Raw genomic sequence first — 13,791 nt, forward strand, 5'->3', positions numbered from 1 at the left:
TGGATGCAGAGAGGATGTTTCCATTGATAGGGGAGACTAGAACTAGGGGGCATGATCCTAGAATAAGGGGCCGCCCATTTAAAACAGAGATGAGGAGAAATTTCTCTCAGAGGGTTGTAAATCTGTGGAATTCACTGCCTCAGAGAGCTGTGAAGGCTGGGACATTGAATAAATTTAAGACAGAAATAGACAGTTTCTTAAACGATAAGGGGATATGGGGTTATGGGGAGCGGGCGGGGAAGTGGAGCTGAGTCCATGATCGGATCAGCCATGATCGTATTAAATGGCGGAGTAGGCTCGAGGGGCCGAATGGCCTACTCCTGCTCCTATTTCTTATGTTCTTATGTTCCTTGCCCATTACCCTTTACTCTCTTATCGCTCAAAAATCTGTCTATCTTCACCTTAAATATATTCAACGACCCAGCCATAACAGCTCTCTGGGGCAGAGAATTCCATAAATTTACAACCCTCTGAGAGAAGAAATTTCTCCTTATCTCAGTTTTAAATGGGCGGCCCCTTATTCTGAGACTATGTCCCCTAGTTTTAGTTTCCCCTATGAGTGGAAATATCCTCTCTGCATCCACCTTGTCAAGCCCCCTCATTATCTTAAGATCACCTCTCATTTCGATAAGATCACCTCTCATTCTTCTGAGCTCCAATGTGTAGAGACCCAACCTACTTAACCTATCTTCATAAGACAACCCCCTCATCTCCGGAATCAACCTAGTGAACCTTCTCTGAACTGCCTCCAATGCAAGTATATCCTTCCTTAAATACGGAGACTAAAACTGTACGCAGTACTCCAGGTGTGGCCTCACCAATACCCTGTACAGTTGCCCCATGGTCACACTTTTTGTTTCCATCATCAGGAAGTGTGGCTGCCATCTCGGTGGTGGTGATTATCGCAGTGTTGGTGCTGTTTGGAGGAGTTGCGTACTTTAAGTTACGGTAAGAGCTGCATGGATCCTGTCTGTTACGCAAAACCCTTTCAATTGCAGTTGCTGGCCTGTTAATAGTTTGTTAACGCCCCTAGCTTTTGGGTTATTACACTTTGACACTGTGCTCTCAGGGGGTAGAGTAGCACAGTGAGTATGTTGCTGTGCCACTAATCCAGAGACTGGGACGAATGATCTGGAGACACAAGTTCAAATCCCACCACTGCAGCTGGGGAATTTAAATTCAATTAATTAAACAAATCTGGAATTAACATGCCAGTATCAGTAATGGTGACTATGTAACTCCTGGATTGTTGTAAAAATCCAACTGGTTCACGAATGTCCTTTAGGGAAGGAAATCTGCCACCTTTAACCGGTCTGGCTGATATGTGACTCCAGACCCACAGCACTGTGGGGTTGGCTCATAACTGCCCCCTGAAATGGCCCAACGAGCCACTCAGTTACATTCAAAAAGGCGGCTCACCACCACCTTCTTGAGGGCAATTAGGGATGGACAATAAATGCCAGCCTTGCCAGCAACACCCACATCCCAGGAACACATTTTTTTAAACGTTCTTGGTGTAATATGCACCTGTGAGTATGGTCAGAGGTTTGTAGATCTGTTGCCCAAGGGAGCCATCAGCCGGTCCAGGCAGCGGGCGGTCGAGGGGGTCGTTCAGCCCGACTGCCTGCCTCTCTCCCGCGGTTACATCCGGGCCAGGGTGTCCCTGGAGACGGAGCACGCGGTGTCCACCGGTACGCTCGCGGCCTTCCGCGAGAGGTGGGCGCCGGAGGGACTGGAGTGCATCATCACCCCCGGCAACCAAATTTTAATTTGATTTTATATGTTTTAAAGTTTAATTGGTTTATTGTGCCGGGTTTTAGTGCCCCCTCCCCTTTTAGCCAGGGGGCACTTGTATAATTTGTGGTTTTAGTGCCGAAAAAAAACACCAAAAAAACCCACAAAAAAAACCCCAAAAAGCAAAAAAAAAGGGCACTTGAAAACTGTTTGGCGTGTCCCCCCCTTTAATAAGGGGGCACTTGATTTAATGTTTATTTTTGTTTTCTACAAAAAGAGTTGTAGAGCTGTTGCTCAAGGGGGCCATCAGCCGGTCCAGGCAGCGGGCGGTCGAGGGGGTCGTTCAGCCCGACTGCCTGCCTCTCTTCCGCGGCTAAGTTCGCACCCAGGGTGTCCCTGGAGATGGAGCACGCGGTGTCCACCGGTACGCTCGCGGCCTTCCGCGAGAGGTGGGCGCCGGAGGGACTGGAGTGCATCATCACCCCCGGGAACCACATTTTTATTTGACCGTAGTTTTTCAAAAGTTTAATTTGTTAATTTGTAGGTTCTAGGGCCTCTTTAATAAGTGGGGGCACTTGACATAAAGTTTTACATTAAAATAGTTGTAGAGCTGTTGCATTGTGAGTGGCTTAGCCAGTCTCGCAATGTTCGCAAGACTCAATAAAACCCCAGCCAGTTGGGTTCGGGGGATCCACGATGGGGCAGGTGGTTGTGAGCCTGGTGGATGAACTGGTAATGTGTAGTGTGATTGTTAAACCGTTGTTAATAAACCAACTAGTTCTTCATAGCAATGTGTTGCTATGAATTCTTAAGCAAAGAACCCATGAAGCAAATACATTACAGTTGGCTTCAGCATTGACCAGACTGGGGTTGTTCTCCTTAGAGCAGGGAACATTAAGGGGAGAATTAAGAGAGGTGTTTAAATTCATGACGGGGTTTTGACAGAGTGGTTAGAGAGGAACCGTTTCCAATGGCAGGAGGGTTGGTCAACAGAGAGACGCTGAAGGATAGACTCATTATTCAATGATGCAAAATGGCTGAGAATTGTTTTCATTTCTTTGGCTCATTAATTTGAAATGTGCTCCTGAGATAATCTTAGAATATCTGACAACTCACAAATTCTCGTCTCAAAAATGATCTTCCATTTGTTGTAGGAATTCTTCATACGGACGCTTGCTGGATGACCAGGACTATGGGTCATGGGAGAATTACAATAACCCTTTGTATGATGATTCTTAAGAAGACAATAACGGTTAAAGATTCCTCACTGCAGGCTCGGAGGGCTTGTTCACACTGGACCATTAGTTGAAGTTTATTGAAGTGATTTTGTATTTTTTTCAAAACATGGCCAACTTTAATCAAATGCATTGTATTTCTTCACATTTTTCTTTTACTCTTGGCTTCAATTTGTGTTCCTGCTGACCCAGACTCCCCCTATTATGAGGACTGCACACCTGTGTTGGCAGATTACGGTGTTTCCCATTGCATGACTGAGAGACGCCATGGATGGTTAGACTAACACACCAACATTAGCGTCCTCGACCAGGCCAACATCCCCAGCATCGAAGCACTGACCACACTCGATCAGCTCCGCTGGGCGGGCCACATTGTCCGCATGCCAGACATGAGACTCCCAAAGCAAGCACTCTACTCGGAACTCCTTCACGGCAAGTGAGCCCCAAGTGGGCAGAGGAAACGTTACAAGGACCACCCTCAAAGCCTCCCTGATAAAGTGCAACATCCCCACTGACACCTGGGAGTCCCTGGCCAAAGACCGCCCTAAGTGGAGGAAGTGTATCTGGGAGGGCGCTGAGCACCTCGAGTCTCGTCGCCGAGAGCATGCAGAAACCAAGCGCGGGCAGCGGAAGGAGCGTGCGGCAAACCAGTCCCACCCTCCCCTTCCCTCAACGACTATCTGCCCCACCTGTGACAGGGACTGTGGCTCTCGTATTGGACTGTTCAGCCACCTAAGGACTCATTCTAAGAGTCTTCCTCGATTCCAAGGGACTGCCTATGATGATAACGGAAACCTGCAGGCTATTCCAAGTGAAGGGTGAGAGCATTGGGGCCTTTCTTGTCGTTCCAGCTATTCTCTTGCATTAAATTCCACCAAAACGGGGAGATTTTAACCTGACACACTGCACAGAAACCCGGCGGGCGGGCGGGCGGTTAAAACCGCTCCTCGGCTCTTTACCTGTCCGAAAACCGCCCACGATCGCAACATCTGCGATCTTAACCTGCTCTCCAGAGCAGACAGCAAGGACACATGCCCGGACCCAATGGGGTCCTTCTTCACACGGGCATGTCGCGGCCCGATGACATCATTGAGACCCGACTGTCATTTTAACTCGGTCCGGAGTTAAAATCGGGGCCGTGTAGAGAAATATGATTTAACTGTCTGGCCTGTTTGAAGCATTGCCCTCGTGAAAGTGAGGCTTAATCTTTAGTCCTGAAGTTAATAGAAACATAGAAACATAGAAAATAGGTGCAGGAGCAGGCCATTCAGCCCTTCTAGCCTGCACCGCCATTCAATGAGTTCATGGCTGAACATGAAACTTCAGTACCCCCTTCCTGCTTTCACGCCATACCCCTTGATCCCCCGAGTAGTAAGGACTTCATCTAACTCCCTTTTGAATATATTTAGTGAATTGGCCTCAACTACTTTCTGTGGTAGAGAATTCCACAGGTTCACCACTCTCTGGGTGAAGAAATTTCTCCTCATCTCGGTCCTCAATGGCTTACCCCTTATCCTTAGACTGTGAGCCCTGGTTCTGGACTTCCATATTGGTGATCAAGTCAGAAATTCCAAGAAATATGCCCTAACTCCCGAGTCTCAGGTGCAATCCCTTTTGGAGTTCTAGTTTTGTATCACGGGACTATCCAGGTGCCAGGAGGTCAACTTTCAAAGTGTGATTTTGGAACAGTTCCGGTACAAGCCCTGAGCTTTGACGGAGAGGAACGAGAGACGGAGATAGAACTGTAACACTAGGGCACCTCCACCGCTCCCCCAAACACCGATTCTCCGACCAGCACTTACTGCCAGCGTGGACTCACCCGCCTCACAAAATGATCCCTTCTAAACATTTTAGCATCATTGGGCTATTGCTTCCAATAGAGCTGAGAACACAACATCAAAATAACAGACATGACTGCTGCCAACGACACAGAAGTCGTTGCACACGACAGTTCCAGTGGTTTGTTTGTTCTCGCTGGACCCCCCCCACAGATTAGTGAGCGAGAAAGGCGAGGGGAGGGGTGCCAATATCAGGCATTGTGAGTTCTGTGCCGTGACCTGAAGGTGATATTCGGATGTTGTCGGCTTGTGAGAGTTTTATTGTACTCTCACGGAGTGTGCTTATCGCTACCGCTATCTGCCACATCGTCCGTATGCCAGACACGAGACTCCCAAAGCAAGCGCTCTACTCGGAACTCCTGCACGGCAAACAAGCCAAAGGTGGGCAGAGGAAACGTTACAAGGACACCCTCAAAGCCTCCCTGATAAAGTGCAACATCCCCACCGACACCTGGGAGTCCCTGGCCAAAGACCGCCCTAAGTGGAGGAAGTGCATCCGGGAGGGCGCTGAGCACCTCGAGTCTCGTCGCCGAGAGCATGCAGAAACTAAGTGCAGGCAGCGGAAGGAGCGTGCGGCAAACCAGTCCCACCCTCCCCTTCCCTCAACCACTGTCTGTCCCACCTGTGACAGAGACTGTAATTCCTGTATTGGACTGTTCAGCCACCTGAGAACTCACTTTTGGAGTAGAAGGAAGTCTTCCTCCTAGAACTAGGGGGCATGATCTTAGAATAAGGGGCCGCCCATTTAAAACTGAGATGAGGAGAAATTTCTTCTCTCAGAGGGTTGTGAATCTGTGGAATTCGCTGCCTCAGAGAGCTGTGGAAGCTGGGACATTGAATAAATTTAAGACAGAGATAGACAGTTTCTTAACTGATAAGGGAATAAGGGGTTATGGGGAGCGGGCGGGGAAGTGGAGCTGAGTCCATGATCAGATCAGCCATGATCGTATTAAATGGCGGAGCAGGCTCGAGGGGCAGTATGGCCGACTCCTGTTCCTATTTCTTATGTTCTTATGTTCTTATGATCCTCGATTTCGAGGGACTGCCTATGACGACTGCTATCTGCTTCATGGGTTCTTTGATGAAGAATTCACAGCTACATGTTTGCTGTAAAGAACCAGCTGGTTTGTCAGCAAAGGTTTAAACAACCAAACTGAACTCGACCTGTTCATCCACCGGCTCACAATTGATCGTGGAGAACCTGAACTCGATGGACTGGGGTTTAATAGAGCCTTGTGAACTCACAGTGCGACGGCCCCACAGGCTGCTGAGCATGTTCACAGGTGCATACATTACAACTATCGGCTCCTCTGTCGGTCGTGGTGCGAACACACGGCTGGTGAACAGAATGTGGGTGCTGGATGGGAGGATTTAATCGGCCGGGAAAAGGATCGTTGAGAAAGAGAGTGGAGACAGCGTGTGGAGAGAGAGAGAGAGAGAGAGCGAGCTGAGCACTGGACACAGAGACTGGTGAGGAAAACGAGAGGGAGGGCAGAGCAGGAACACAAGGGAGAGTGGCAGCTGTGTGATTAATTCATCAGCATGAACTGCGAAACCATCCCATGCAATTTACCGAGGACATGTGACGTGATGGTGATATTAGGATGTCAGATTGAGAGCTTTATCGCACGCTCGGCGAGTGTGGTTATCGCCCTCAGCTCCTACATCTGTTGTGGTGAACGTTACTTTTTCATATTTGGACCTGACCTTTATGCGCAGAACGCTTCCGGCAGTTTCCGGTGCGTTGGCAGCAGTCATTCCATGAATTAATCTGATGAATTGTCTGAATCCCGGACGTGTCATCATAGGCCGTCCCTCGAAGCGAGGATGACTTGCTTCCACGCCAGAAAAGGGATGAGTTCACAGGTGTTTCAATGAAGGACCTGATATTCCAGATCCCGAACTACATCCTGAAGGGTGGAAGATGCCTGTGGGTGGATTTTTTTAACGTGGGGTGACCGTTGCACACCAGCCACCACACGGGCTTGACAGAGCGAGGTCTTGGTCCAGTGGCAAGGGTTAACCAGGACTACTGGAGACCTGCTCTGCTGCACGGACCCAGCGCGCTCACATATCGCAGTGTGGGCTGGGCCCGTGCTGCCCCTGGGCCCTCGCCTCTCCTGGGCCCCCGATCACGTCCCTCTACAATCTCTCGCCCCGACCTCGCCGCTCCTGCTGTACCTCGAGTGGACATGGCTGGGATGAGCTGTTGGCTTTTCTTTGTCAGGAGGGCTCCCGGACATGTAGTCAAACAATAATGGAGGTGCTGTCAAACGTTGGTTGATAATCTCTCCCGGTGAAGTGCCTTGCGAATGTTTTCACTCGGTTAAAGGCGCTGTAAAAAAGCAAGTTGCTTTAAAATACCGGGAACGGGTTAAAGGGGATCGTTTTAAAGCCTGGTCGATCATTTGGAGCAACTCCTATTGTGCACACTGGGCTGGAGGTGGTAACTTACACTTCAGTGGGATAAGGGGTTATCTTTAAACCGCTGCAACCCACGTGAATTTTAACGTGCGCATTTCAGTTTCAGTTGCCCAAAATAAAAGTCCTGATAATGTACAGCACCAACTGTGGGTGTGTGGTTGGGGAAATAAATCTGTAACTGATTGCAGCCGCTCGGATGACACGCAATTCACTGACAACGCCAAGCCGTGCAGCCAAGTGAGACGTCTGATGGAAATGGAGAGCATTGTGGAGGTTGGGGCCAATTGAGTTGAAGAGCAAAGAGATAGGGGTTGAAGTGGACACAGGCCAGTCTGTGCAGGTTGGAATGGGAAACGCAGGGCGGGATAGAAAGGCAAAAAAAAAACATTTTGTTTTCATTGTTAATTGTTCACTAAGAATTCGGCAGGAAATCTGAATGTATTTGGAACCAGGCGAATAAAGTATTGGGTTTCAGGGCAGGAGTATTTGGCTGTGAGTCCAAACCAGTTATTCTGACCGTGGTGGGTCATTATTGGGGCCCGCTTTTAGAATACAGTCCTGCAGTGAAACTATCGGGACCTCGCGGTTGAAATTAGCCGCTCGCCCGTGCCCGATTTCAGGTGGGTTACGAAGGCCGGGCACAGGAATGCCGCATGAAGACCTCTGCCGTGTTAATCTCCTCCCCACCACCTGCACCTTCCTGTGGGGCAGAGGGGCAAACACTCCCTCCGCAGCCTGAGCTGATCAAACTGGTCGATCACGTTATCGAGATAAAACTTTGAGGATGTCAGCATTATGCAAATATTTTGTCACAGGAAGTGGCTGTTCAAAGATGCATTATTCAGGCTTTAAGGGTTAGGGGACCAAGGCAGGCGGATGGAGTTAGGTCACAGATCAGCCGTGATCTCATTGAATAGCGGGACAGGCTCGAGGGGCCGAATGGCGGACTCCTGTTTCCTATAATTCCTTGTTCCTGGATGTAGGCCCCGAACTTGGTGGAAGCTAAGCCCAAAGGACCGCTGAGATCCTGACGGTACTTTGTCCGGCAATCACCGGCCGCCGACAAAAAACCGGCTTATGCCCTGAATCTGGGCGGCAGCGGGTGGCAGTTCTCAATCTCGGCGGCAAATGCGATTCTCGGCAAAGTGCCGCCGAGGATTGAGCCGGGCCCAGGGAAGGGGTGGGGGGGGGGGGGGGGGGGAAACACATAAAAATAAACATTTACGCAAAATTAAAAAAAAACACTGGAAAACCTTCCGGGGACCCGTCCACCTGAATCGCTGGAAAAAAATAAAGAGAAGCTCACTCAATGTTTTTTTGCGGGTCTTCCTACTTACCGTTGAGGTAAGACCTGCCGCCATGCAGTGGTCCTTCCCCCTGCTGCCGCTGACTCCCGCCCGTACCAAACTGGCAGCTCGACGGGCGGGAGGACGCTTATGGGCGTTGCGTGCCCGCGGACATCTGGAGCTTTGCCCGCTTTTGAGAGCAGGGTAAATTTTTGCAGAAGACGTTTATTGTTGTGGCAGTTGTGAGAGCAAAGGTTGGGTCTTGGAAACCGCAAGGTTAGTTCTCACACACTGCCGTGTATATTTAAATAATATCTATACCATAATCCCACAGCAAAAGCAATGCAAATGGGAATTGGGAAGTGGTGCTAAAGTTGCGTTAAGTATCGATGCAGAAGTTTTTATAATCACCATGGAATGATGTCACAGGACTGGCAGGAACGTACTGAAAGGGAATTAGTTTGCAAATCAAAGAAGGAATGATAAGGGAATGAATAACCCATTGTGTGGCGTAATTAACAATTTACAGCTTCTGGTATCATTCAACCAACACCTGGAAACACATAATCTGGTCATTATCACATAAATCCAGGCTGACACTCCCAGTGCAGTGCTGAGGGAGCGCCGCACTGTCGGAGGTGCTGTCTTTCAGATGAGACGTTAAACCGAGGCCCCGTCTGCCCTCTCGGGTGGACGTAAAAATCCCACGGCACTATTTTGAAGAAGAGCAGAGGAGTTATCCCCGGTGTTCTGGGGCCGTATATTTATCCCTCAATCAACATCATTAAAAAACAGATTATCTGGTCATTATCACATTGCTGTGTGTGGGAGCTTGCTGTGTGCAAATTGGCTGCTGCGTTTCCCACATTACAACAGTGACTACACTCCAAAAGTACTTCATTGGCTGTAAAGCGCTTTGAGACGTCCGGTGGTCGTGAAAGGCGCTATATAAATATATGTCTCCCTTGCTGTGCATAAATTGGCTGCCACATTTCCCATATTACAACAGTGACTACACTCCAAAATAAAAGTACTTCATTGGCCGTGAAGCACTTTGGGTCGTCCAGAGGTTGTGAAAGGCGCTATAGAAATGCAAGTCTTTTTTTTATCTATTGTGCAAAGCAGCCATTCGCAAGAAAGAAAAACTCTAAAAAGAATGTGATGCCTGATAAGATGTAAATAATATTCAAACTACCAGCGCACATTTATCGCCTCACTGGGAGTGTTGCAGCATGTGCTCGATGCCATGCTGAATTTATCATTGATGGAAATGTGTTGTCACTGGTATACATGGAGTTATTTGCACTATGTACAAAAGTCTGTAAAGGCCTCGGTTTTGGGCTGTTTTTAAGCTTGTGCTGCTGCAATGTATTTCACATTGACGCCCATTGTCGCCTGACGCTGGGAATCTAATGATTATTAGGCCGGATACCCATTAGAATGTATCTGCGTCTTACTCTCTGCCATTTTGTGAAGAATTAAACGACCGTTTCAGAGAGAAGCATGTCATGACTAAACAATCAACCATGGCTCGCGGTGCCGATGTCGCGGCTAATGTTGAAGCAGCTCATTAACTTATGGTGTAATAAACTTGCTGTCGGTTCCTCTGTGTTATCTCGAGTCCTTCCCTGGGGAGTGTGCATTTGTTAAGGAAGTTCACACTAGCCAAAGCAAAGGTGTTTCACATCATGAGCTTTTCACGGCATGAAGGGGAAGTGACAGAGAAATTATTTCTGCTGGGAGGGTATATTGGCCTTGGAGGGAGTGCAGCGTGGGTTTACCAGAGTGATACCCGGCACTCCAAGGGTTAAGTTACGAGGGGAGATTACACAAACTGGGGTTGTATTCCCTGGGATTTAGAAGGTTAAGGGGTGATCTGATCGAAGTTTTCAGGATACAGAGAGGGTAGATAGAGAGAGACTATTCCCGCTGGTTGGGGAGTCTGGGACTAGGGACAGAGTCTAAACATTAGAGCCAGACCTTTCAGGAGTGAAGTTAGGAAACATTTCTACACACAGAGGGTGGGAGAGGTTTGGAACTCTGTGTGTAGAAGTGTTCCAAACGGCAATCGATGCTGGGTCAGTTGTTAATTTTAAATCTGAGATTGATAGCTTCCTGTTAACCAAAGATATTAAGGGATATGGGCCAAAGGCGGGTATATGGAGTTAGGTCACAGGTCAGCCATTGAATGGCGGAGCAGGCTCGAGGGGCTGAATGGCCTCCTCCTGTTTCTATGAATGATACTTGTTTAGTATTTAGGGCAAGAATGAATAGAATTGTAAAGGAACCACCGCTCCCTCCCGTTCTCTCTCGGTAATGGACGGCGACAACACCAGAGACACTGGAGGTTGGGGGGGGGGGGACGGGGGGCGACTGGGGGTGGGGGGAGTGTGGGTTTGTTGGGGGTCGGGGTGTGGGCTGGTGCTGCGGGTGGGCTGAGGGTGGGAGGGATGGGTTTATTGGGGGGGGGGCTGAGGGTGGGAGGGATGGGTTTATTGGGGGGGGTGGGCTGAGGGTGGGAGGGATGGGTTTATGGGGGGGGGCTGAGGGTGGGAGGGATGGGTTTATTGGGGGGGGTGGGCTGAGGGTGGGAGGGATGGGTTTATGGGGGGGGGCTGAGGGTGGGAGGAATGGGTTTATTGGTGGGGGGGCTGAGGGTGGGAGGGATGGGTTTATTGGGGGGGGGCTGAGGGTGGGAGGGATGGGTTTATTGGGGGGGTGGGCTGAGGGTGGGAGGGATGGGTTTATTGGGGGGGGGGCTGAGGGTGGGAGGGATGGGTTTATTGGGGGGGGTGGGCTGAGGGTGGGAGGGATGGGTTTATGGGGGGGGCTGAGGGTGGGAGGGATGGGTTTATTGGGGGGGGTGGGCTGAGGGTGGGAGGGACGGGTTTATTGGGGGGGGTGGGTGGGCTGGGGGTGGGAGGGATGGGTTTATTGGGGGGGGTGGGCTGGGGGTGGGAGTGTGTGGATTTGTTGCGGGGGTGGGGTCTGTGGGTGGGGGTAGTGTGGGTTTGTTAGGGCTGAGGGTGGTGGAGTGAGGGGAGGGTGGGGGGTGGGCCAGGGGAGGGTGTGTGGGCTGGGGGGTGGGGCGAGCGTGGGTTTGTTGGAGGGGGTGGGCTGGGTGTGGGGGGGTGTGGATTTGTTTGGGGGGGGATTCTGCACCCCTGGGATCTCCCCACCTCTCTCGGCCACATTCCCGGGCCACATGATCCTTCTCTTTGCCAGATTTCCTCTCCCCCTCGGATATTCCCTATCTAGACCCATCTTTTGGGCTAGAATTTTTCCACGCTAACGTGCGTTTTGACACAGTTTCTTCATATTAAACTGATTTTTTTACCCTAAAAATAAAGTGCTTAAAATTCCATAAACCTTAAAGATGGCGTTGTCAAAATATCGCCATTGTCAGTAACGCCATACCTAAAAAACGTAGCGCCGAAGTTTGGCCGTTTGGCACCGCTGTACTCGCTTCGCAAAACACCATTTTGAAAAGCCGAGCATTGCAGCTTCAAGAACGTCGGGAAGTAAGCAGACCTACAAAAAAGGTAAGTAGGATTTTTTTTCTCAGCGATTCTGTTGTTAATGTTTTTTCAGTTTTTATTTTTGAAAATATTTTTTGGTGTTTTTTCCCCTGTATGTTTGGCGATATCGGGCTTGCGGTAAAGTTGGAGAGGGCGGCATTTTCCAACACGATTTCTCCTGCAACACCGTTTTTTAAGGACGGGTATTTTTTCGCCAAATTTATCCCATTAAAAAATGGCGACATTTTTCTTATTTTTTTTCACAAAAAATGGCGTTATTTGTCAAATAACGAGTCTGGCGAAATTCTTACCTGTCCCATTACCGTCTCCTTTTGCCTTCAACCATCACCCCTTTTGTCTCTCTAATCTCTCCTGTCTTCCACCCTATTTTCCCCATCTCTGCACTTCCTTAAATCTTGTCACATCTCTAACTTTATCCAGTCCTGCCGAAGGGTCATCGACCTGAAACGTTAACTTTGTTTCTCTCTCCACAGACGCCGCCTGACCGTACTATTTTTATTTCCAATGTTCAGCATCAGCCTGTGTATTGTTTTAGGATTGTCAGTGATATTGGTGATAGATCTGACTCGAGGTGGCAGTGAGGATCTGTCGGGTGTGCTATGTTTTGTTGGATTAGGATAATTAAGGCCCACGTTCGTTTAAATGTTCTGAACCTTCCTCGGATGTCGATGGAATTGGATATTCCAGCCGCAACAGTGAGTGGACAAGATCGTGGCAAATGGAATATAATGTGGAGACATGTGAGGTTACTTTGGTCAGAAAAATAGAAAGGCAGAGTTTTTGTTTCTATGGTGAGAGATTGGGAAACGTTGGTGTTCGGAGGGACCTGGGTGTCATTGTGCACCAATCACTGAAAGCTAACCTGCAGGTACAGCCGGCGATTAAGAGAGCAAATGGTGCGTTGGGGCCTGAAATTGGTGGGCTCAGTGTCCGCCCCGCCGAGTGTTCTAGGCGCTCTCCCCTCCGAGTGAGTTTGGTGGAGGTCTCCCACCGGCAGGGTGAGAAGATCGCTGGGGACCGCCCGCTGAAGTCCGCCGGCGTACAACGCCCACAAGAGTCCTCCCGCCCGCTGCGTCCCCAGTTTGGTCCGGGCGGTCCTCCGCTCCAGCAGGGGGCAGGACCGCCACATCGCGGCAGGTCTAACCTCAACGGTAAGTGTGAAGACCTGCAAGAAAAGGTTAGGGCACTTTCCTCTTTTTTTTTTTGCAGAGATTCAGGTGGATGGGGTCCTCTGAGGGATTTCTAGTGTTCTTTTCAACGTTTTGAAAATGTTTTATTTGATTGGTTTCCTCCTCCCTGGGCCTGACTCTATCCTCGGCAGTACTTTGCCGAGGATCACATTTGCTGCCCAGAATGGGAGCTCCCGCCCGCTGCTATCCAGGATCGATGGGTAACTCCCATTTTTTGCCACCGGGCGGTCTTTCCCAGACTTTTTTAAGAAACTTCCGCCCCAAGTACAGTCAGGATCTCAGCGGTCCTTTGGACGGTGCTAGAGCGGAACTTGGTTTCCACCATAATATGTTCTTACTATACAATATAAATCTACACGAGGCCAATACTTGAGAGAAGGTCACTCTGTGACCAGTTACCTTTATTACCAAGACCTCAAGTGATGAAGGTGGGTGGAGCTTCCCCTTTTATACCGGAAAGTCCAGGTTAGGAGTGTCTCCCACAAGTTCACCCCCCTGTGGTCAATGTTCTCAAGGTGTACAACTTAGGTCAGCTTATACATGGG

General features: G+C 49.5%; 1 protein-coding gene across 2 annotated transcripts in view; it reads left to right on the forward strand.

Moving 5' to 3' along the window:
* The window catches only part of LOC139250738 (prostate androgen-regulated mucin-like protein 1 homolog), a 28,025-nt gene extending 24,928 nt beyond the window's left edge, over positions 1-3,097 (forward strand). The window contains exons 3-4 of one of the 2 annotated variants that reach the window (XM_070873109.1): positions 870-948; positions 2,889-3,097. In XM_070873109.1, the coding sequence (XP_070729210.1) occupies positions 870-948; positions 2,889-2,973 (164 nt within the window). In that variant the 3' untranslated portion in view covers positions 2,974-3,097. The remainder of the gene's footprint in view (positions 1-869; positions 949-2,888) is intronic. The other variant, XM_070873112.1, reaches the window with a different exon arrangement.
* Positions 3,098-13,791: the final 10,694 nt, after the last annotated feature.

Source organism: Pristiophorus japonicus, chromosome 2 (genome assembly GCF_044704955.1).
Source record: "Pristiophorus japonicus isolate sPriJap1 chromosome 2, sPriJap1.hap1, whole genome shotgun sequence".
Lineage (NCBI taxonomy): Eukaryota > Metazoa > Chordata > Chondrichthyes > Pristiophoridae > Pristiophorus > Pristiophorus japonicus.